The sequence below is a fragment of the Phascolarctos cinereus genome, unplaced genomic scaffold (genome assembly GCF_003287225.1).
Source record: "Phascolarctos cinereus isolate Bilbo 61053 unplaced genomic scaffold, phaCin_HiC Scaffold_3;HRSCAF=262, whole genome shotgun sequence".
Lineage (NCBI taxonomy): Eukaryota > Metazoa > Chordata > Mammalia > Diprotodontia > Phascolarctidae > Phascolarctos > Phascolarctos cinereus.
Window position 1 is genome coordinate 125,837,255 of NW_027555736.1, and position 22,529 is coordinate 125,859,783.

General features: G+C 39.4%; 1 protein-coding gene across 2 annotated transcripts in view; it reads right to left on the reverse strand.

Annotated features, from left to right (window-relative positions):
- The window catches only part of RGMA (repulsive guidance molecule BMP co-receptor a), a 52,855-nt gene that overhangs the window by 13,539 nt on the left and 16,787 nt on the right, over positions 1 to 22,529 (reverse strand). The window contains exons 1-2 of one of the 2 annotated variants that reach the window (XM_078151160.1): positions 17,711 to 17,772; positions 17,290 to 17,417 (exon numbers count right to left, since the gene is read on the reverse strand). In XM_078151160.1, the coding sequence (XP_078007286.1) occupies positions 17,290 to 17,371 (82 nt within the window). In that variant the 5' untranslated portion in view covers positions 17,372 to 17,417; positions 17,711 to 17,772. Of the gene's footprint in view, positions 1 to 17,289; positions 17,418 to 17,710; positions 17,773 to 22,529 lie in introns of those variants that run through there. The other variant, XM_078151159.1, reaches the window with a different exon arrangement.

A 22,529-nucleotide genomic window follows, 5' to 3' on the forward strand; every position in this document is an offset into this window, starting at 1 on the left:
AGTCAATCAACCTGCCTGGCAATTGTATGGCTGCAAGGAACAATCAATAATGCTATATTTTTGTAAATGCCACTAATAAAAGCTCACTAATATTGACCCACAAAGATCTATTTCTGAGGGCAATTTTTGCAGCCTTTTGGGTGGTGGGATGGCAAATGCCCACATAAAAAGACAGAGCTAGAAGATCTCCAGCCTTCTTATATGCTCATTTTTGATCACAATTTCCAGGATTGTGAGTAAAACCTGGATGTCTCAGACTCATCCCAGCGTTCACATATGACTATTATGCTCTTTGTGGGGAGATTTTATACTGGTGCACAGAAATTCCTGGTTAAGACCATTTATATTTAATACCTATGCAAGGCGAAGCTCTTTCTATTTCTGTGTATGTGTGTATATGTATGTGTGTGGAGGGAGTGGATGTAGAAGAATGTGGCCATGAATAAGACTCAGTCCCAGCTCTCAAGGAACTCATTATCTTGCACTGTTTATCTTTTCTAAATGACACCATTAACCTAAAGCACAGGTTGTATGATGTAGTGTACCCAAGATATGGTAGTATTTTAAACCACTAGGTTTAAAGATCCAAAAATACAGACAGCTAAGGTTGGTGGGTGGGGGTGAGTAGAATGAATGCTCTAGAGGAAAAAAGTACAAAGAAACCAACTCCGATAGCTATTAATCACCAGATCTCCTATGCTAGCCATCTAACACAATGCCTATTCCAATACCATAATTAATTCTGGGAGTAGTGGGCTGACCTGTAATTCCTAGGGGCCCATCACCTTCTTAGGATTAAGGAGAGATATGATATCAAAGAAAATTTTGTGAAAAGGATGTAGGCCCACGTGCTAATTGACCAGCAACCTTGGGTGCCAGCATAGGAAACAGATCAACTCTGCTGATAAGCTACTCAGCCTTTCATGAAGGTGGGATCACCCTTAATTACTTACACACACACACACACACACACACACACACACACACACACACACACACGACATTGCTCCTAGGACAGGATGCATACCTTTTGTGTTATGTCTGGGATGATGACCCCATTCATTTCACCCCAATATTGCTAATATCACCACTGTGCACTAACCTAAGATAGCGTTAAGCTATAGGTAATACTTTTGTTATTTTGCTTTCCCAAGTGTAATCACCCCAGACTTGGTGAAAGGTAGTCACAAAATCTCAAAAGGCAAAAGAAACTTCAGAGACTGTCTGCTCTAACCCCTATCTAAACAGGAATATCTATCACCCAGCCCCTTCCTGCCTTTCTAATCTTCTGATACATTATTCCCTTTCATGCATTCGATAGTTCAGCTGTACTGGCTACTTGCCAATGCTCACATACAACCTTCCACTTCCTCTCTCCACATCTTTGTTCCCAGAAGCTTTCCTTCCTCACTTCTTCCTCTTGGAGTCTTTGGCTTCTTTAAAGACTCAACTCAAGGCTCACTTTCTGTAGGAGGTCATTCCTGGTTCCCTCAGCAGCTAGTGCCTTCCTGCCAAGGTTACCTTTTGTCTGCTTTGTGTGTGTGTGTGTGTGTCTTGTATATACTTATATATCTCTCTATGTCACCCTTGATAGAATGTAAGCTCCTTGAGGCCAAGAAATGCTTGATTTTTACCATCATATCCCAAGTAACTGGCACTGTGGTAGGTACTTTAATGCTTATTGACTCGTCTGATAAGCAGTCATGTTACTTGAAGACCTCAAGTAAAGAGAAACCCATTACATCCTGAGGTAATACATTCTTTATGTGATTAGCACTAAATGTTGAAAAAATTTTCCTTATAGCAAATTTAAATATGACTCTGCAACATCTATTCATTGTTTCTAGGTCCAAGCATAACATATTTGACCTGTTTTCAATGTGTAATCCTTCAGATTCTTAAAATAGCTGTCATATGCCCACTTAAACCTTCTTTAGGCTAAGTATCCCTAGTTTCTTCAACTGATCTTCACATGGGATAACTCTGAGGTCTTTCACCATTCTGGCTATCCTCCTAGGGATACTTTCTAGCTTAAAATATGGGATATGCTATGTCACTTGGCTTATACACTAACTTAAACCTAATACATGCTACTATCTGGTAGATCCAAATCGAACTGTGACCCAGATAACAGGACTATAAATCACTTTAAAATATGTAAGCGAAATTCCACTGAGGCATTTCAGGAAGGCATCATAAAACACAGGAAGAATGGAAGAAGAGCTTAGAGTGAGTTCTGCTAAAACCTAAATGTGATTTCCTTGAGGTGGAATATAGTCTAGTGCTCTTAACACTATATCTCCTCTGGATGGCACATTGAAGTTCTTCCTCTACTCTTCATCATCTTCATCCAGCTTGCTAATGGTGGGAGTTCTACAGGGCACTCCCCTGAGCATTCTTCTCTTTTCCCTTTGTAGCATTATAATTGGTGATCTCAATAACTTCCATGGAGTCAATGATCATATCAATGCTGACGACTCTCAGAATTGCAGCCTCTCCAACCCTAACCTCTCAGGAGACCTCTAGTATCACCAGCCTACTGAACATCCTAATTGGATGTCCTATACACACATCTTGGCATATCTATAACTGAACTCATTATCTTTCCCTCCAAGCCCTCTTCTCTTAAATTCCCCATTACTGATAAAGTCAGAAATAGAACTCTGACTGGTTTAGTGAATTCCTAAAGCTAACACCGAAATTCTATAGGCTAGATTTGTCATGCAGCAGGAGACACTACTAAGGGAGGTACAACATAAAATCTATCTTCCTTTTCTCTCTATGACAAAAGGGAAATTGGCAAAGAGGTAAAACTCTTAGGAGATGACTAAAAAATTGGGAATTCAGCTATCTTATCTGGGACCTAGAAAAAATTGTCAGGTATACCTTCTTAATTAAACTTTGACTGCATTCCCCTATCTCTTAAGCACACAGTACTATCTCATTTCTAAGTTCAAAACAATCAAGAGATAAACTATATACAGAAATAACCTACTTTTCCCAGTAGCTTACCTAGTTAAAGAATCATAGATCCAAGAGATAGAAGGGACCTAAAAATAACAATCTCCCAAATTACAGATGAGGAAACTGAGACCCAAAGGAGTTGGCTGGCCCCAAGTGTCAGGTAGTAAGACCAAGGGTCAGAATTTGAACTCAGGTACTCTTATTAAACTCAGTATTCTTTCCACTGAGCCATGATGCCCCTATTTTTCACCTATAGGGAAATAAATGTCTTCAAAAATTTATTTTGTCTGGATATATTTCCTCAGTGTGAGGAAGAACCAGTTTCCCTCCCCTAATGAAGATCAACAGCTCTTCTATAACTGAATAGTCTTCAAGAGTTGCCTGTGACATTTAAAGTTAATGGACTTGCACATGGTCACATATGACACATGACACATATGTGTCAGAGGCAGGTCCTTTCTACTTAAAGCTCTTTTGCTCAAAGTCATGGTCCAGTAGGACAGAGAGGAGGTGGTAAAGGGAGTCAGCAGTGTTCAACATATAGGAGATGAAGATTCACTTATACCCTTTGTCCCATTTCTGCATCCTCTTCTTTGGTGCTACAACCACGAGAACAGTTTTGTCTTTCTCCTTTACTGGCGTTAGCACTCAGACAACAGAGTAGACATCTGTTTCACGTTTTCAAGATCATAGAGTTCTTTCAACCTACTGGTCAAGCCCCTTCCTGGATATGTGTCTCCACATGACCAGTTCAATATTATAATTGTTTGGGATATGCAGTTTCCACAAGCACCTAGAGGTGACTTGCTTGGCAGCCTGTTGGCAATCACAATTTCACTTTCATTAGAGAGGTGCCATACCAACTGTCACTCCTCTCCCATGATGATCTTCCTCAGTCCTCCAACCTTTTCTACTGCAGAAGCTTATTGTGTCAAAGTAAAACTTATTTAAAATGAGGTCAAAGAAGCATATTTATTCAATTGTATATAATCTATTTCCCAGTTACTCTTAATAGACCGGCTTTTAACTAGACCTGAAATTATTTCCTCTGCTCCTGTTGCTCAGGGACTGTGGGAGCTGTAGGGAGGCAATGAGGTCCTTATTCCTCTGCTTAAAGACCCTTTACCTCACCTACCATTCTGCATTATCTAACTTTTCCTGGGGTTTCTACTACTTTTCCTGGCCCTAGGGTCCTGTCTAATCCATTGGTATTGACAAATATTGACTTGGCTTTCTCTCATATCATTTCTTCTACCTGGCTGGAGTGGGATACTTCTATTCCTAGCTAAGATTGCTCCATTCCCACATTTCAAGATAACCTGAAACAACCAATTCTCCAAGAAATTACCTCTGAAGGAGCATAGTTGAAAATTGAGAACCCCAAAGGCGAATTTCAGTAAGACTGCCTTTCATCTTGGTAATCCTAAAAATTAATAGCCTCTTAGTAATGTAGGTGCCATGGGGTAGTACTTCCATTTGTCACGAGAGAAAAAAAGATTATTTTCAATTTCAATACAGAAAAGAGAACTATACACATAACCCTTAACCCTCAACAAGGTCTTAAAGTTGAAGGGTCTAGATGGAGTAGGTCACGTATGCATTGGTTTATGTAGTCTTAGAAGTCCCTGATAGCCTTTATTTTTTAAATTAATAAATTGCAACATTCATTGAGCAGGACATGATACTTGTATTATGAAAGATAACAAAGACATACAGCATAAAGTCTTGGTCTTTAGTGAACTTTCATAGGGGAAAAAAATAGAAATTAGGGCTCTCAGTCAAAGCAGAGGGTAAATAACTTAAGGAAAGGACTGAAAGAATTCAAGTACAGTGTATTTGGGGGAACTTTTGGTAGGCCAGAGCAGATGGAGTATAAAATTTTGCGTAAGGCAATAGAAAGGCATTTTTTATTAAGGTCCATGGAACTTGGAGACTGGATATGATGGTTGAAAGAGATGGAGGAACCAAAAATCATACCAAGACTTCCTATATGGCTGATAGAAGGCAGCCAGGTGGTATACTGGGCCTGGAGTCAGGAAGAACTGAGTCCAAGCATTTAATAACTGTGGTCTCCAGGGCAAGATCACTTAACCTCTGAGGGCCTCAGTTTCCTCTTATGTAGAATGGGGATGATAGCACCTATCTCCCAGGGTTGTTGTGAAGATAAAATGAGAATATTTGTAAAGCTCTTTGTAAACCTTAAAGGGCTATATAAATGATGGTTAGTAAAAGTAATAGTGGTATGTTTAACCGACATGCAGATATCGGAAGGAGCCATCTTGGGGATGGGGTATGGGAGCAAATGATAAGTTCAGTTTTAGAGATGTTGGATTTGAATTGCCAGCAGAAATCCAGGTGGAAAGGAGGCAACTGGAAATGAGGGATTGGCATTTGGCTGAGGGGTTAGACCTAGCAATGTAGGTCTGGGAGTTATCCACATAAAGGTGATAGTTGGAGCCATGAGTATATCTTGCACATAAAAATATTCAATAAATATTTACTAGACGACAAGCTTCATAAAAGCAGGGGCTGTCTTGAATAAACTTTCTATCATCCCTAGAGTTTAGCACAGTATTCTGTATTTAACAGGAACTTAACCAATGTTTGTTGCTGAAATATTTGCTAAATGAATGAATGGAGTGGATGAGATCTTCAAGGGAAATATTCTAGGAAAGACAGGGCAGAGCTGAAGAGAGAACAACAGAGAATATCTACATTTAGGGAAGAGGAAGAAGAAACATCAAGGAGATAGTGAACAGTAGGTTGGCAAGTCAGAACAGTGAAACAATCCATTAAGTAGTTAAGTAAGGAGATTAGCAGCCTTTCTATTGTTACTTTCTGAGGCCCATATAAATGATCGCTTTATGTTCAGGGTCCCTCACCTTTTGGAAGCCAAGATCTATCAATCAAGTCACATATTTTTAAAAACAAAGCCACAAAAGATACAGAGGGAAGAATATTTTTTCCATTCTCAAGGAATCTCAAGTGTTTTATAAATTCTTCAAATATATGCTTATGTTGTACCATCTGACTCCAATAATAAAGTCGTAGATGCTAAGAACTATCCGTATGTTTTATTTGTTAAGTACAGTGCCTAGCATAGCACTAGATGGATGTAGGCATGAGATAAACTGCTGATGCCAGTGGTCATGTTGCCAAGTTTGTGGGGTCCTATCCTAGTACAAGACAGTGGACTTCACATAGTGACATGTTCAAAAGTGACAAAATGCCAAAACTCTAGTTAAACTTCTTGAAAAGGTATGCAGTGAATTATAGATAGGCAAGGAAAAGATGTATATCATATTCTGTTTATCAACCATTGGAACAAATAACCAAATCCATTTCTCTAGGTTAGGAGTCAATGGCATCCTCTTTGCCCACAAAGGACACTCTGCTCCATGATGGAATTCTTGAGGGGATGGGCAGATCAAGAACTCTACCACTTTATCAGACAAAAGATCCAGATTCTCATCCACAGAGAGCAAAGAACTCCCATACCTTTTTTCTTATTTGGAGAATATATGCTAAGAACCAGCTAACCTCTCCCGCTCTCAGTTTCGTTCTGTAGATTCTTTTCTTGTGTTCTGGGTGCAAAGTACCTATTATTCTAAACCATTTTGCACAGCTACATCAAACATTCAGGCCTACATTTTATGACTTTTCTTGTGACCTGTGAATTACAGTCATATCCCAAACCTTACTCAAGAACACCATCTTTGAGTAGGAGCTATCCAGATTCATTCTCAATTCAAAGTGCTTACAATTTCTGATGTCCTACATACTAATACACACTGTGCTTTTGTACCCAGAAGACTTTGGAAATCCTTTCATTTCCTCAAATTGTGAAGTGGTAGCATGGATGATTCCCATTTTTACAGATGGGGACACAGGCTCAGCAAAGGCATACTGATTTATACAGGATTACCAGTTACAGGGTCAGAATTTAGGGTTCTTGCTTCTTTGTACATACCTTCCTCTCTTAGGGGAAGCTTTTCCTTCCTGCTATGGATATCTATACCAGGCTAATGGGAAAGTTGCTCCTGAGGTTAGCCAGGGCAATGTCTGAGAACTAAGAGTTTTAAAAGGCTGACTTATTTTCCAAGGTACAATTGCTGAGAAGCTTCTCTCTCCTCTCTTACAGGAAGTTACATTCTATTTTTCAGCTCTTCTCTTTGCCTTGAGCGTCACTACATATTGGCCTCAGGCTCTCCAAAGTTTGTGAGCTATGTGTAACACTGGTTGATCAATCTAAGGAAAATAGCTTTTGGCTTCAGCTACTTACCAAAGAGACTTTAGAGTGAAGGTTCTTAACCTGGTCCATATACTTGGGTTTTTTTTATATATATTTTAATAACTGCATTTTAATCTAATTGGTTTCCTTTAGAATCCTGCATATTTAATTTTATGAACATGATTCTGAGAAAAGGTCTTAGGCTTCCTAGACTGACAAAAATGGCCATACCACAAAAAAGGTTAGGAGCAGCTGCTTTAGAATTTCAAATATTTTATGCATTTTTTTTTAAAGGAAAAAACTCTTAATACTATGTAATCTAACCTGAGGCTTTCTTGAGTTCTAGGAGATGCAAAGTCTAAAAGGGGAAAGTGAAGAAAAGGTGGAAAATTAACAGATCATTTTGTATTTTTTATACAAAAACCTGTGAGTTCAAGAGAATGAGTTCTAGTACTTTTTCAAAATTCTAATCATTGCTTTAAAATATAAAGAAATATGACTAAGTTTACTATGGAATATCAATTTATCACATTTATGATAGATGATATCTAATAATCTAATGATATTTTATTGCCCCAGCAATAAAATTCTTTGATTCTTTGTCAACCTATATTAAACAAAAAAGCAAGGAACTTTAGAATGAGAATGAGAATGGAGATGAGTTAATCCAGGCCCTAAATAGTGAAGTGATTTTGACCAGGGCTGTATAGTTAGTGTCTGAGTTACGACTGGAACCCAGGTCTTCTCTCAATTCATTCCACTGTATTGTCAATTCCCCTCTCCTTTTTGAAAGTCTTTCCTTCTTTAGCTCTCTTGACAATTTCTTTCCTAGTTCTATCTTGGCATACTTTCTTTCTCATTTGTACTTATGATGTTTTTAGACATATTCTTTAATTAGTTATTGGTCTTCTTCACTACTTATTACATCCCCTGTTTGACCTGAAACTCCTTGAAGAAAAAGGAGACATACTCCATTTTCTAATCTCTTTTTATTTAATATTGTAGGTGACATATTGGCAATAACATATTATTTGAAGGGTAGGCCCTTCTTCCTACTTTCTCTTCTTCACCCCCTGCCTACCCTACAACATATCTACCAAGTACATAACTTGTTTTACTTATAATCATGTTCTTAGTAAAAGAATGACAATAAAAGTGAACATTAGAGAAAATTATTTTTTAAAAATGAATTAAATATAATTATATGAATCAAGAAATTTAAAAAATTGACAATATATTTATGTGAAAATTTTTTGCATCTGTGTGTGTGTGTGTGTGTGTGTGAGAGAGAGAGAGAGAGAGAGAGAGAGAGAGAGAGAGAGAGAGAGAGAGAGAGAGAGAGAGGAGAGAGGAGAGAGGAGAGAGGAGAGAAAGATCTTTCAAAAAGATCTAGCTTATATCTGGCAGCCTATATTCAGTTCAATTTGGATAAGTGCTCTTCACTGACAAGAAGGCAAACAGTAGGCTTACACTTATCAACTCCCACCTAACCATCATATTTCCTTAGCTGTTTAGTCTTGGAGGAAATTCATTGCTTTTTTCACCCAAAAGATGTTCTAAAAGTCTTAGTGCATTTTAAGCTGTAAAAGCTTGCATGTGTGAAACTGTACTATGAATATGTGTAGAACAAATGAATAGACTACATAGCCTTCTGGGAATTAATGTTTCACTTCTCTTATTTAGGTGCAAATAAGACCTAAACTGCCTTTCTAGTTATCTGGATGATGGCAGGGATGGATGGAAATAACAATGTAAGTGAATGATCAATTCTTTAAATAGTTACCAACTGCCTTTCAGAAACAGAAATTGGTGTTAGGAGTGTTCAGAAAGCTGTCTATACTGACCCAGTCATGATGAAAATATTTGTTCATCACTGCAGCAAGAGCTGCTTTCAGAGAGCTCCTTTGAACTGTTAATCAAGCACAATCTTTTGCAATAATAGCCTGATTATTATTGCCTTGTTTGCATAACAAAGAAGCCCAATAAAACTTACTTCACTGTGCACAGAGGGGGTGTGAAAGATCAACTCTGAGAAAGGAGTCTTAGGAATTCCAAAAACTACTCCAGAGCCTCAACTCAGGAATAAAGACAATGCAATTTGCCATCAAGAATAGGCCAATAGACCAATAAATTACCCATGTGCAAAGGGATTAGATCTGGTTTCAGTTGCATGTTAGGGGGAGGTAATGAGGGGAGAAAAAGAAACCTGCCTCTCTTAAAGTGGTAGAATTCATTTTGACTACAAACCTCAGAATGCAAATTCCTTTTGCATAAACTGTACCCATTCTAAAGCATGTTCCTTCTCCAATCGATCAACAAATACTTGCTGATTGCCTGCTATGACAAGGCAGTGTTCAGGATGCAAAGTCATACAAAATGTGGTCTCTGTCTTTGGTGAGTTTACAAAATGGTAACAAAAATAAGACTCCCTATAAAATATTTTTAAAAATATTTTTTAAAAACTTAAGTGACATGTCACTAGTATAAATTATGTGTTCAAAGCTTGTAGAGAAGGAAGAAGCATAATTAACTGGGTTATTCAGTGAAAGCATCCTAGATAAAGTAGACGGAGAAATTTTCAAAAGATGGGAGGCAAACAGAATGAGCCAAAGCTCAGAGGTGAGAAAGCACAAAGCATCCTTTCTCACAGGCTAGAACAAAGGGTTCATGTTAGTAAACAGTGGGAAATAAGGTTGGAAAGGTAGATTAAGGCCAAACGGTAAAAGGACTGAATGCTGGCTAAGGAATTTGGGTTTTATTTGGTAGGTACTGGGGAGCTATTAAAGATTTTTTTTCCCATGTGGGAAGTGACATGATCATAGTGATGTTTATCTGGATTTCCTTTTCCCAGCAAATACTATATTATGAACTGTCACCTCTAGTAATATTGGATTACAGAGTGGCTGAAAACTCTTCTCTAATTTGACAAATTTAGACTGGAAATAAAAAAGGGACAAAGATGGGTGTGTTTTATGGGTTTCATCAATTTAATATTCTTCAAGTTATTTTGTGCAGGCTACTACATATGGCAAGCCATCGCAAGAAATGATACCCTAAATGGAACAAAGAGGAATGCATTTTTCCCAAAATGCCAATGACCCTGGGGCCTTAGAAGCCAAATCATCACAACAAAAACACTTACATTTAAGTTTAAGATTGGCAAAGTGCTTTCCTCACCACAGCCCTGTTAGGTAATATAAGGATTATTATCCTAATTTTTTCGGAGGAGGTAACTAAGATGCTATGCAGTTAAGTGTTTTCTTTGTGATCATATAGCTAGTAATCATCTGAAGCAGAATTCAAATCAAAGGCTCCAGACTCCAAGTCTTTGGGTATCACCCATTTGGTGTCCAGGTAGGCTGGAAGTAGAGTAGATAAGCAGGGAAACAAACTCTTTTTTTCTCCCATTCCCTGTTTTCAATTCTTAACCTTAATGGATCTATCTGAAAGTTGAACTGAAAAGAAGTTAGTAGAATTGGCACACTTTACAACACTTCCATGGCGGAAGCAATGATAATTAGTTTTTTTGTATCTTCTCTTAGTCAAGAGATTATTAACAGTGGTTGGCCCTAAGGACCTTTTACTGTTCTTATTCCTCAGGCTCTGCATACGCTACACTAAACCTTTCAAGAAACTTGCCGTAAACCATCTTGGCAGCGAGTTCCTATGACCCAACTTCTAGATGTTTGACATCAGGTCTAAAAGGAAACACACCCAAATGACTGACTGAAAGTTTTCTCTATAAGTGCTGACTAGGTGTAGCAGACCCTGCCATAGTTGCTTATCACAAACCCAATCTTTATCAACTCTACCATCCCTACCTCCTGGCTAAGAATCAACACTGCTAATGATTTCTGACACCCCAGTGATTCCATTTGGGGTTTTCAGAGTTCTTAACAACCGGCTTAAAGGAGAAGGGGGGGAAAGGATATTTTTTTTTCTTGGTGAATCTTATTCAAGGGATTGGGGGATGGGAATAGATAGGGATAAGGGAGGGTTAAATTTTTGCTCTCTGGCTCCCTAATGAGAGCATGCAGAATAGGCTGAATGCTATTTAACATGACAAGACATGACCAAACAACCCCATCCATCAAACCCATCCAATACTCTGGAGACCAGCCACCTCTCAACCTGGATTCCCAGAGGTTGCTGTGCTCAGGCTACCACAAATGAAAATCATTGGAACAAACGATATCCTAAGTGGACTAAAAGAGAACACAGCTTTCCAAATCTGCCAAACAGCTGTGGAGGGGAAGGTTGAGGGAGGGGAGGGGGAGGCAAAGGAGCTCAACTAAGAGTAGGATGTAGGATGGTTCAAAAAATTTTCTCTTAACACTGAGAACCCAAAGTTGGAGCTAGAGCTTGTCTGAGGGGTGCATGTAAACTCTCTTGCTACAGGGCAGATGTGAAGATGGTAGGGGGTTGAGCTGAGCTCTGCTCTATCATAAGAACATCTGAGGGGAGAAAGGTGACTTTTCAGGTTTGTAGACTGTTCAAAAAACTCCCAGGCAGGTAACATTAGTAACACTTTCACAGGGGGACTACTTTAAAGAGTGACCTCCTCATCTTGTGTCCAAGGCACTCCTTTGTGTATCTACCTTCAACACTAGATATGTCCACAGGAATCTGGGGCTCCCTTGCTTTGTTGTGTCATCCTAAAAGTCATTTGAACTGGCTTCTTGTCACCTGTATTTTCTTTTCATTCCAACTGTATACAATGTAAGAGTAGTAGACACCTTCACTGCTGCTGCAATACTCAGAGTTCATTGTGCACAATGTCAATCAAACATCAAGCCTTTGAACATTTAGTAAGGCCTACTATGTGGCAGGCAATGTGGGTGATGTTCCTCAGCAGAAAGGTCAATGACCACTTCATTTCTCTCAGGGGCATGAAGAGAGAGATAGTATTTTAATAAGCATTTTGGTAATTTTAATACTGCACTAAATGGTGCACAGAATGAATAAGCAAAACCCAAAGGATATAAATTGAATTGAGACAAATTTGTACAATACATTCTTCCCAATTTGGGTAATGGCTTATCCTTGGGTGAAATCTTCCTTTTTGAGCTATAAGGCCAAACTGTGGCTTTGGGGCAGGAAGGTACTAGGAAGCTAAACCCCAGGAAAAAGTTCTAAATCCCTCCTCTCCCATTCTATTTATCCCCCCCCCCGTTATAATTTCTTTCTTACCTATTCACAGTCTCATAACTCAAAATCAATCAACTTTTAGTTTATCTTTTCTCTGAAATTTGTCTATTTCTGACATGTAAAACATGCTTTTTGTCTTCAACATGTTGTTTCCTATTTAGACTGTGAGTTCAAAACCATGCTAAGCGATTAGAGAATAATTTAGGGATAAACTAATTATAAGCACAACAGTTCAAGAAGGCTACAGGCAGGAGCTGAGACTTTAGCTAGGCTTTAAATGAAGTGTCCAACTTGGATAAAGAGAGAGAACTGTGCATTTCAGGCAGAGGGAATGACACCAACAAAGACAGAAACAAGGTACCTGGAATTCAGAACCTTGAGAGTTTTGCAAGATGGATGATGATAATCAGTTCCCTTTTGGACCTGTTGAGTTTATACCATCTGTTAGAATGCTTACCACATCTGAGGTACTCAAAATCATTCACTGATGACTGTTCTCTGCTTCAATATCCGGCACACATTCCCAGACACACCATTTACTTAGATTTCTACCTTTTTACCTATACATATCATACTGCAAAAATCAGTCCCACAATCCTCACAGAGAGACTACAATATCTTCGTAGTCAAACCTCTCTGTCTGACCTCACTATTAGGTCCTGAGTATGGCAAAGTGCTGTCTGCATAAATTTGTTATTATACCCCCTGCAAGCATATGTAGCTGGCAGGAGTGTACAAAGTAGTACCATGGATGTGCTTCTGGGAGTTTGTGTTGCATAGGAAAAAGGTTGTTCTGCTGCTGTATTTTGAACATCTGGTTTTGCAATTGGACATAATTTAATACTACCCCTTTGCTATATAAACAAACTCCTCCTGGGGCAACAGTGATTTGGTAAGCAGGTTTATTGGAGTCCACAGTCATCTTTAGGTGGTAGGACTATCCTAGCATCACAGAGTTGGAATCCAGAGGCCATGAAATCCAGTTCCTCCCTATGGTGATTCCCCTTCCTCTCCAACATCCCTGTGATAAATAAGTGGTTCCCCAGCCTCTGCCTGAAGAACTCCAGTGACTTGGAATGACTTACTTCCCAAGGCAGTTCATTCCATATCTAGACAGCTCTAATTGTTAAAGATGTCATTCTCCACAATGAGACTAGGTCTTTAACTTTTACCCTACTGGTCCTAGTTCTGCCTATTGGGACTAATCAGAGCAAGTCCAACAGTGATATCATAGAAAGGCTATGCTTCAGTGTGCCTCAATTTCCCCAAGGAGGACTAACATTTCTAAAAATACTTGGAGCTGAGAGGGCAGAGGGAAACTGTGTAAAGAATTAAACATGGATTCAAGAATATGGACTGTGCCAATAGTCACTAGATTTCTGTTCTAAACTTCCATTATTTAACGTAAAAGTCATTTTAGTTTTTAAAACTTAGGGATAGCGACAGGATCTGTGATTTAATTGTTATAGGAAACTCCCATATACTGTTCTTCTTCAGCAAGAACAAGTCAGTCCCTTCTGTGGAATTTGTTATTTGGGAAAGTGGTCTGGAGCCTTGAGAGGTTAAGTGATATACCCAGGATCATGAAGCTAGTATGTAGCAGAGTTGGAAGACTTTAGAATTGGAAGACCTAGGTCCTCCTGGCTTTAAGGCTGTCTCCCTAACCACTATAACATTCTGCCTCTCAAACTTAAAATATGAGAACTTGTTATTAAGTACAATTAGGTCTTAATGAAAGAAGGGAACAATGGTGTTGGATAAGGCTAGTAAGTTGTAGTATGGGTAGAAGCAAAGACATCTTTATCTACCCAACTGTGTCCAATGTTATTTGTACACCTGAGTCTAATCCTTGCATGCACACAAATTTAGTAAACCATTCAAACTTATTCTTATAGCCCTTGGCTGCAAATGTCTGAGTTTCTACCTCAGGGTCAGTGTCCTTTCTATCTTAGGTCCACTGTAACAGTGGGGCGGAAGATGTAACTATGTGGAGGGCTCAGAAGTGGGGGAGCAAAGGTTTTTACTTTGTTCACAGGGCTTGCATGAAACCCAATCAATGAAACCCCAGCTCTTCTCCCCTCAGGCTTCAAACTCCTGACCTGTAGCCTTCCCGACACAATTCCAGACCTTGCCCTCTCTTAAGCCAAAGGGGTAGAACAATGCCAAGAATAAGAAACTTTGTCTTTTTTGTGCTGGAAGTTAGCCACCCAATTCCTCTCATTAAATAAACCAGCCTTTTGACCAAGGTCTCCTGATAATGAAACTCAGAACCCCCAGGTTATTTAGTTCTTAGATCTCTACAGTTCAGTCATCAGTAATGTGGCCACCTTTGGCTTTATGCAGTTGTTAAAGGCCACAAATAAGGGTGAAAAATAAAACAAAAACTACAGGAAAGCAACAGAAAAGCTATCTGTAATATTTGCCAGGTTTTAGTTATTAATCTTGGAACACAAGAGAAATGGTGTGTTTCAGAACAATGATAAAACCAATTTAAAAATCGGAAATTTCTCAATTACCTTCTGCCAGCATAAAGAAAAATTCACTCTCCATTACTCCATTTCACGAGTATTGTCACAACTAAGAAACATTCTGCCACCTTTCTCTATCTCCTTAACCAGGACCTTAATAAGTGCTGTCACTTTAAGAGTCTGGAAGGTGTTGTTTTAACAGCCTCTAAGCCCACTTCTCAATTTCAACTTAGAGCTGAGATCACATCCCCCACTGCAGCTAAGAGACAAAAGCCATTTATCAACCTATCTGATAAACTTCCAATGGGTTGGATCTTTATCGAGACTAAACTGCCCAGATGCATGTGAACTACAAACTTCTACTTCTGAGAAAGGAGCACTTAAAAAAAAAAGAGCTGACCATCTTTCTCATTTCTTGGCAGGGAATTGGATCACTTTCTTTTCTTGGACCCTGGAGTATGGGTGGGGATAATCGTGCCCTCTGAAAAAGAGAGCCATCCAGATCCTTAGAGAACAGGGTATTGATTTTATTCAACAAGGAATACACAGGAATTGGTGGGGCATGGACAGAGGCTATTCTGGGGCATTGACTTTCAAAACTGGGTCCATACAGGACACCTAGCACATCTTTATGGTCAAGCTTTCTTAAATGAGTCTGGCTTTAGGAAATAGGTTGAAAACTCCATCTCAGTCTTGTGCCACCTCTAAGGGGAGCACATCTGCTGCATGAACTGAAGAAGGAAGAGAATAGGGGTGGGGTGGAGTGGGGTGTACTGATTACACTCCCACCTCCCCAACCCCCACTTGAGATGAAGCACATGGAGTGTGCAATACTGTGACCAGCTAGCTACAAAGAGTCTGGATTTCCCAGTTTTGCCAGTTCCTTGAAACATATTTGGCTGTCGAGGAGAAAAACCAAACCAAACCAACCAACCAAACAAAAAAACCCAAAAGCCTAATACCAAGTTCTTTCTTGTACAGTATTTAATTGATCTTGAAGCAGAGGCAGTAGAAAGCAGTTTTGCTGCTTTAGAAATGCATCTGACCTCAAAAGCTCTTAAGAAAACTTTTTTTTTGGGGGGGTAGGTAGGTAAAGAAACAAGAACTAAAACATCACAATGAATCTGAACAGCCCCTAGATTTGGATGCCAATGCTTTCTGTTTGTATTTTTAGCAAAAGAGAAATGGGCATTAAAAAGTTTAGCTGGAGTGTACAAGCTCTGAACAACATGTGGCAAAAATGAAATAATGAAATAAAGTTTTATGAAACATTAAAAAGAAAACAGACCATGGGATTTAAGTTTCGTGCTTTTTAAGAAAAAAAAAAGCGGTAAAGAAACCGGAGAGTTTTGGAAGGAACAAATCCCCCTCTGTGGAGTTGGTCTCCCTTCCCCCAACAAAAACAAGAGCTCAGGGCTCGGAGGAATTTGAAGGCAGGGATCTGCCAAAAACATTGTGAAAAACTATGGGGGATTCATTGGAAACAGATGGGCTTTTTCAGCTTTAATTCTGAAATTCTCTCCCTTTCTGACACAATACAAACAAACAGGGGCAACTCTAAATGTTATCAAACAAAAAGATTAGTCTGTTTTTAGCTGAGACTGTAACCTCCCTGAATGGGCAAGTGCGTGTGAGGAGAGAATGTAAGGGCACTGAGGTGTGTGGTTTGAAGGGGGATATTGGGACACAGGGAAGAACACACGGAAGAAAAAACTCTAAGGTGTCTACTATAGACTTCTACTGTTTATTTCTGAGAGGGCTTCCAAACCTAGAGCAGAGGCATCCCCAGAGTTTTCTAATTGAGTTGAAGGGTGAGCACCCCAACAGAGGTAATGCACACGTAAAATCTCCATACCATTCAGACCAAAGTTTCTTGGCAAAGATGAATCAAGAAAACAAAGAGTTAATCAGCATATGACTCTTTATTTTCTAGAGTGATTACAAAGCTTCCCTCACTGCCGCCTTCTTACCCCCTTCGCCCCCAATTGGGGGAACTTCCAAACCACAACCTAACTTTCAAAACTGAGACAGAAAATATTAGATTGTCTATCTTCTTATTTCTGTCACTATTAAAGCCCAGTTTCTCAAAACATCACTCAAAGCTTCTTACTCTTCTTCATGCACTAGCACTGGTCTCAGGAAGAGTTGTTTTTCCACATCTTAGAATAATAGCACGGCTATGCTCCTTCCCATAGCTAGCTCTCTCCCTATCCATAAGAGGATCAACTATTTCCTTTTCTAAATGACGAATGTATAAGTAGTGTGGGGAAAGATATGCAGGAGAAAAATGGAGAGAAACAAAGACTAAGGGGAGAAGAGAAACAAACTATTGAGAGTGTTTAGAAAGCTTAAGATTCACCAACTAACTAGCTTTCAAACATGTGGCAAACGGCTGCAGGAGGGCCCGGGAAACAGCCTCACACCACTGGGCTCGGGACTGTTTCAGTCCATCATCCAAGCAAAAGAATTCTTCCTTACCTGCAGGGAAGATGCAGAGAAAGACAACGAGGGTCTGCAAGAATCCCAGGGCTGTAGGTGCTGCCCCTCTCCCCATACCCATCCATCCAGCTCGGTCTTTTACCACTATCCTCTCCCTGGAAGAAGAGCTTTTGTAAAAAGAGAAAAGAGGGGAAAAAAAGGAAAAGGAAAAATAAATCACTCAGCAGAAAAAGCTAAGACTTGCTCCTCCACCAGGAGCAGCAAGGCGAGGAGGAACTAGTCCACCTCAGGCAGTACTGAAAGATTGAAGATTTTCTCCCTCCTTCCCTCCCCTTCCTCCTCCCCCTTTCTCCACCCCCCTTCTTCTCTCCATCTCCTCCCTCCTCCCCCTTCTCCTGACTCTCCCCCTTACTTCATCCCTCCCCCTTTCGCTCCCCCCTTCCCAAACTGCCCAAACCACCATCAATCATTTCGATTCCCTTCCAATGTCTACAGGGCTCTTCCTTTCCCCAAGCCTCCACCCATTAGGAGCTGGTGCCCCGCCTCCTAGCACTCCTGTTACACAGCTCGAAGAAAGCAGCACTACAGGCCCCAGGGTGGGAGGCTGGAAGGGAGTGGAGGAAGGAATTCATCCCATGTTCTACAGTAATATGAAAGAGGGGAATGAGAAGAGAGGTCTGGCTCACAGGAGGAGCGCGGCCCTTGCAACCCCAGCTTCTACGACACCCCCTTCCATTCTCTCCTCATCTTCTGTGCTCCACTAAAGAAAACACGCATTCACCAGATATGCCGGGAAGGGCCCTATCTCTTCTACTCTGCTATAACACGTGAAACAAACCTCTGATATCCCCAAGAGCAGTGTGATCCTCCTTGAGTGACTTGTGCATCAAATCTACACAATAAACAAACTACAGGCTTTCCCCTGCCCCCACTCACTACCTAAAAATTGAGCTGTGTGACCTGGCAGCATCTAACCTCACAGTCAATAACCTAGCTTCTTACTGATTATTTGGCTGCTGGTGGGCAGAATCAAATCCATTTTAGTAACTGTGGCTTGTGATACTATGCAGGCCTGACAACTACAAGACTGTGTTGTGTAGAAAACAACTGTCTAGATAGAGCATCCATAAAACAACAGAAACACCGATAACGCCTAATAATGTATGACCGTTACTGTACTTGAAATAGCCAACACACCAATCCCTAAAACTGGGCTCCTTAAAATTTAAAACAAAAAACAACCAACAAAAACCCAAATGGAGTCTTTCTATGACAACAGAAAGTGCAGGTTATGGATAACAAGGTAATCCTTATTATCCATGGGCACAATTCATTTGATCTTTCATTTTCCTCATCTGTAAAATGGACCTTATACTTATCTTACCTTTTTCACAGGATTGGTTGAGTCTCAGGTGCAGCAATGCTTGTAAAGCCAGACATCTTATAAATGGGTTATGAGTAGTATCTTTATTTTTGAGAGACTCTTTCCTTAATGGTTTCCAAGGTCAATAACTGTAGGTTTGCCCCAAGATCATTAAGTCTTTTAGCCATTTACACGATCTACACATTATAGTAAATGTATATATACATAGATGCATTATATTCACATGCACTTTATACATAAAGTATATGTTGACATAAACTATACACAACATATATTTTCATATATACTTTATATACAAAGTATATGTTCACATATGCTTTACCTATATTACACACATGATGCATGCATGCATACATACATACGTAATTTTTTCAAATGTTCTTCAGGGTGAAGCATGAGGAAAGAGAAGAGGACAAATGGTTTTGGACAAAGTGATTCCTTTGTTATTTTTTCCAGCCCCACTCACCTCATTCACTTTTACCTCAAGCCTGTTTGTCCATCAAAAAATTATTTTGCAATATAGTGAGTCACAAAACTGATTGTATACAGAAATTTAATTGCTAGAACTTCATCCTAAAAATATGATAAAGGAAAAACCAGACCTATTTTGTTTAAAATCATTCACAGGTGCTCTATTTGTAGCAACAAACATCTAGAAGTCACTGGTATGTACAAAATTGAAGAATGGCAGAATTGTGGTATATTTCCAAAATGATAAAAATGAAGCATAAAAGGAAGTGTGGGAAGATCTACCAGAACTGAATACATATTCACCCTGATAGAAAGTAAGCATCTTGAGACCAAGTGCTTTTTTTTTTTTAAATATTCAGCACCCAGCCCAGTACTCTCCTTGAACACACCAGGTAATTAATAAACATTTGTTGAATAGAATGGACTGCAACTTTATTTTTAAAAAGAAGGGAAAATAAAGAAAACAAAGCCAGATTAGTAGTACTTTAGATAGATCTAGATAGGAGATTCAGAGCAAAAGCATCTTTTTTTTTTTTTGCTTCTTTGTGGACTATTAATTCATTCGATTCCACCCTGCTGAAACCGAAGGGTTTTATGTAATATCTTATTCTTTAGTTTAAATTTGCATTTTATTTTATTTTTCCTGATGGGTATAAAATTTTTAAAACTTAAAATTTGTTTAAAATTTGTGTTTTGACCCAGTTTAAATATTTCTCTCATGCTTCTATCAAACCCACTGGCCTCATCTGATGAAGGCCACACAGGATGAAATGCTATTTTAATTTTTGGCTGCTGTTAATATGCAGGACTGAAAGGGAAGAAATGTGCAGTCTAGAAGTGAGGGAAGGCAAGTTCTGTTTATGAAGCTGGTTTCCAGCTGGTTTGATTCAGAGGCAGACATTGAGAGCTTTTGAACCTGCAGTCTGCAAAACAGGTAAAGAAACTAACATTTAGCTCGGCCTCTGTGTTTGGAAAATTGAAGATGTGTTTTGCTGGGTTTGAAATATCACTGGTCAAACTGTTCATATTTCCAACCAGGCTGCAGGGACAAGCTCTGAATGCAGTTTCCATTGTATTCCCATTAAACCTTTCATGGCAGAAACTGACAGGCTCTAATGGTAGCCCCCAAGTTATAAAGCAAAAACAAACAAACAAAAACAACAAAAAACCCCCCAAACTAAAACAAAACAAAAACCCTCAAATTTATATTTTTAGATACATTTTCAGACATGAGTTTGACAAAGGCTGGAGGTTTTCCAAGTGAAAAAAAAACCCTAAAGACAGATATGAGATTGACATTTCTAAAGTTTGCAATTGCTGCTTAAGATTAAAAATCATGGGCTTTGTAGAGCTAAAGGGTAGTTAATGATATTCATGAATATTCAAGAAAACTATGGCATACTTAGGCAAGCTCAAACCTGGTTTGCCTAATATCACTCAAGTGACCTCCCCCCCTCTGAAGATCAATCAATTAACACGATTTGCTTGGTGTGATATTCCTTTAACACACTAATTCTAACCTCTCCGTTAATGGGAGGAAATTGATGTATTAGCATTAATGGATGACAACACAGATAAATTGTTGGCCCATCCCCAACTCCACCTCCTAAGACCACCACCTCCTCAAACAACTTGGGATCTAGTGGAAGGAGCAGAGTTTAGGAGACCCTGAAAGGAAGAGCCCCTGACATCATACGGCCTTAGGTGAGGCACTTAAATTCTAGCTCCTTTTTTTCTTCATCTGCAAAAACAGACTCATCATATAAGGAATTCATCAGCAGAACAGAATGCAGAGAAGGAAGCTAGCAGATGGTGAGGGTTCCAGATTCTCACTGGCCCTTGGCTGGGGGGCACTGAGATTTTGTGGGAGTCTTTTTTCTTGTGGTATCTTCCCATCTGAAATGTTTTTCTCTCCTAACTTCAAAGGGGGAAATTTGTATTAACAAAGTTTTTTCCTAAATAACCAGAATTAAATGTTTGAGTTCAAGCTGAAATATACTCTGACCTCCATAGGAACTAAACCTTAGAGACTTAGGCCTCATCAGTTCTCAAGATCTTCCATTCCCCTTCAGTCACATTTGGGGCTTTGGGTTCCCCAAATTCCAGTGTCTGCCCCAGGGAAAATAAGACCTTAAGTGAGAAAATGTATACAAAGCACTTTGCAAATTGCCAAGTTATATAAATGTAACCTATTACTATCATTATTACCTCAGGGACATTCCCTTGCTCTCCTACTCATAAAGATTTCCTGTGATTTAGATCAAACCCAGAGAAAAGAGTGGAAATATGATTTTACAGATGAGGAAACTAAAGCCCAGAAAAGTTAAGGGACTTGCTCAGGTTTACACAGCTAGTAAGTGTCTGAGGCAGGATTGAAATGGAGGTCTTCTTGCCTCTGGCTCTAGTGCTCTACAATTCTGGGATATGTGTGACATTTGGAAATCCAGCCTCAGATTGTTCAGTCTGGCTCCTACCACCCAATCTAACCTTTAAATTAGAAATTGCCTATATTGATATAAGATTCTGCTAGCTCTATACTTACTTCACTATGGTTTCTACTTCCTTTTCCAGTATTACCTAGAAGATTGTAAACTTCATGAGAGCAGGAACAATGAATTATCTTTGTATCTCACGCAGCTGTGTGATGCTTCACAAATTGCTCCCCCTCTTCATCTGAGTGAGGTCCAGATCTGTGTTTTCATTGATTTAACTCAAGGGTGAACAAATTATATCTGAGGGCCAAATCCAGACCACCTGAACAGCCTCAAGCTAAGAATGTTTTTTACATTTTTAAATAAATTTAAAAATGTCAAAAAAAAAATCCTTAGCTCCTGGGCCTGTACAAAAGTAGGCAATGGGCTACAGTTGGCCCAGAAGACAGTTCTTTGCTGATCCCTGATTTAAGGGGCACCTGGTGAGGAAAACTCCCTCTATCAATTCAAACTAGCAATTGCTCAGCAATTTATAGTCTTACAAAGTTGTCTGGAATGATGAGAGGTTAAATGATTTGACTGAGGACACACAGCTGGTATGCTATGTGTCAGAGGCTGGTCTTGAAATCCCTGTTTTCTTAATTCTGAGACAGGCTTTTTTATTCACCACACTCTGCCTCTCATACATAACAGGTTCTTAATAAATGCTTGTTGAATGAATGAATAACCTTGGCTTAAATACCTTGTATAAGATTCTGTCCTGCCTGCTCTTACCTCACCCTAGCACCTTGGTTTTTCTCTTGGCCTGAACTGATAAGAGACCAATCCCTTGGTTCTCAGACAGCTACCGGGAGATAGATAGGATATTCTCCACATTTTTTTCCAGCTGCCACCCGCCCTATACTAGCTTTTGCCCACTTGTCAGCTTTCAACCAGTGTCGTCTGGGCAAGAGACACCTAAAACTCTACCTGCAGGCTAGTTTTGTGTACTT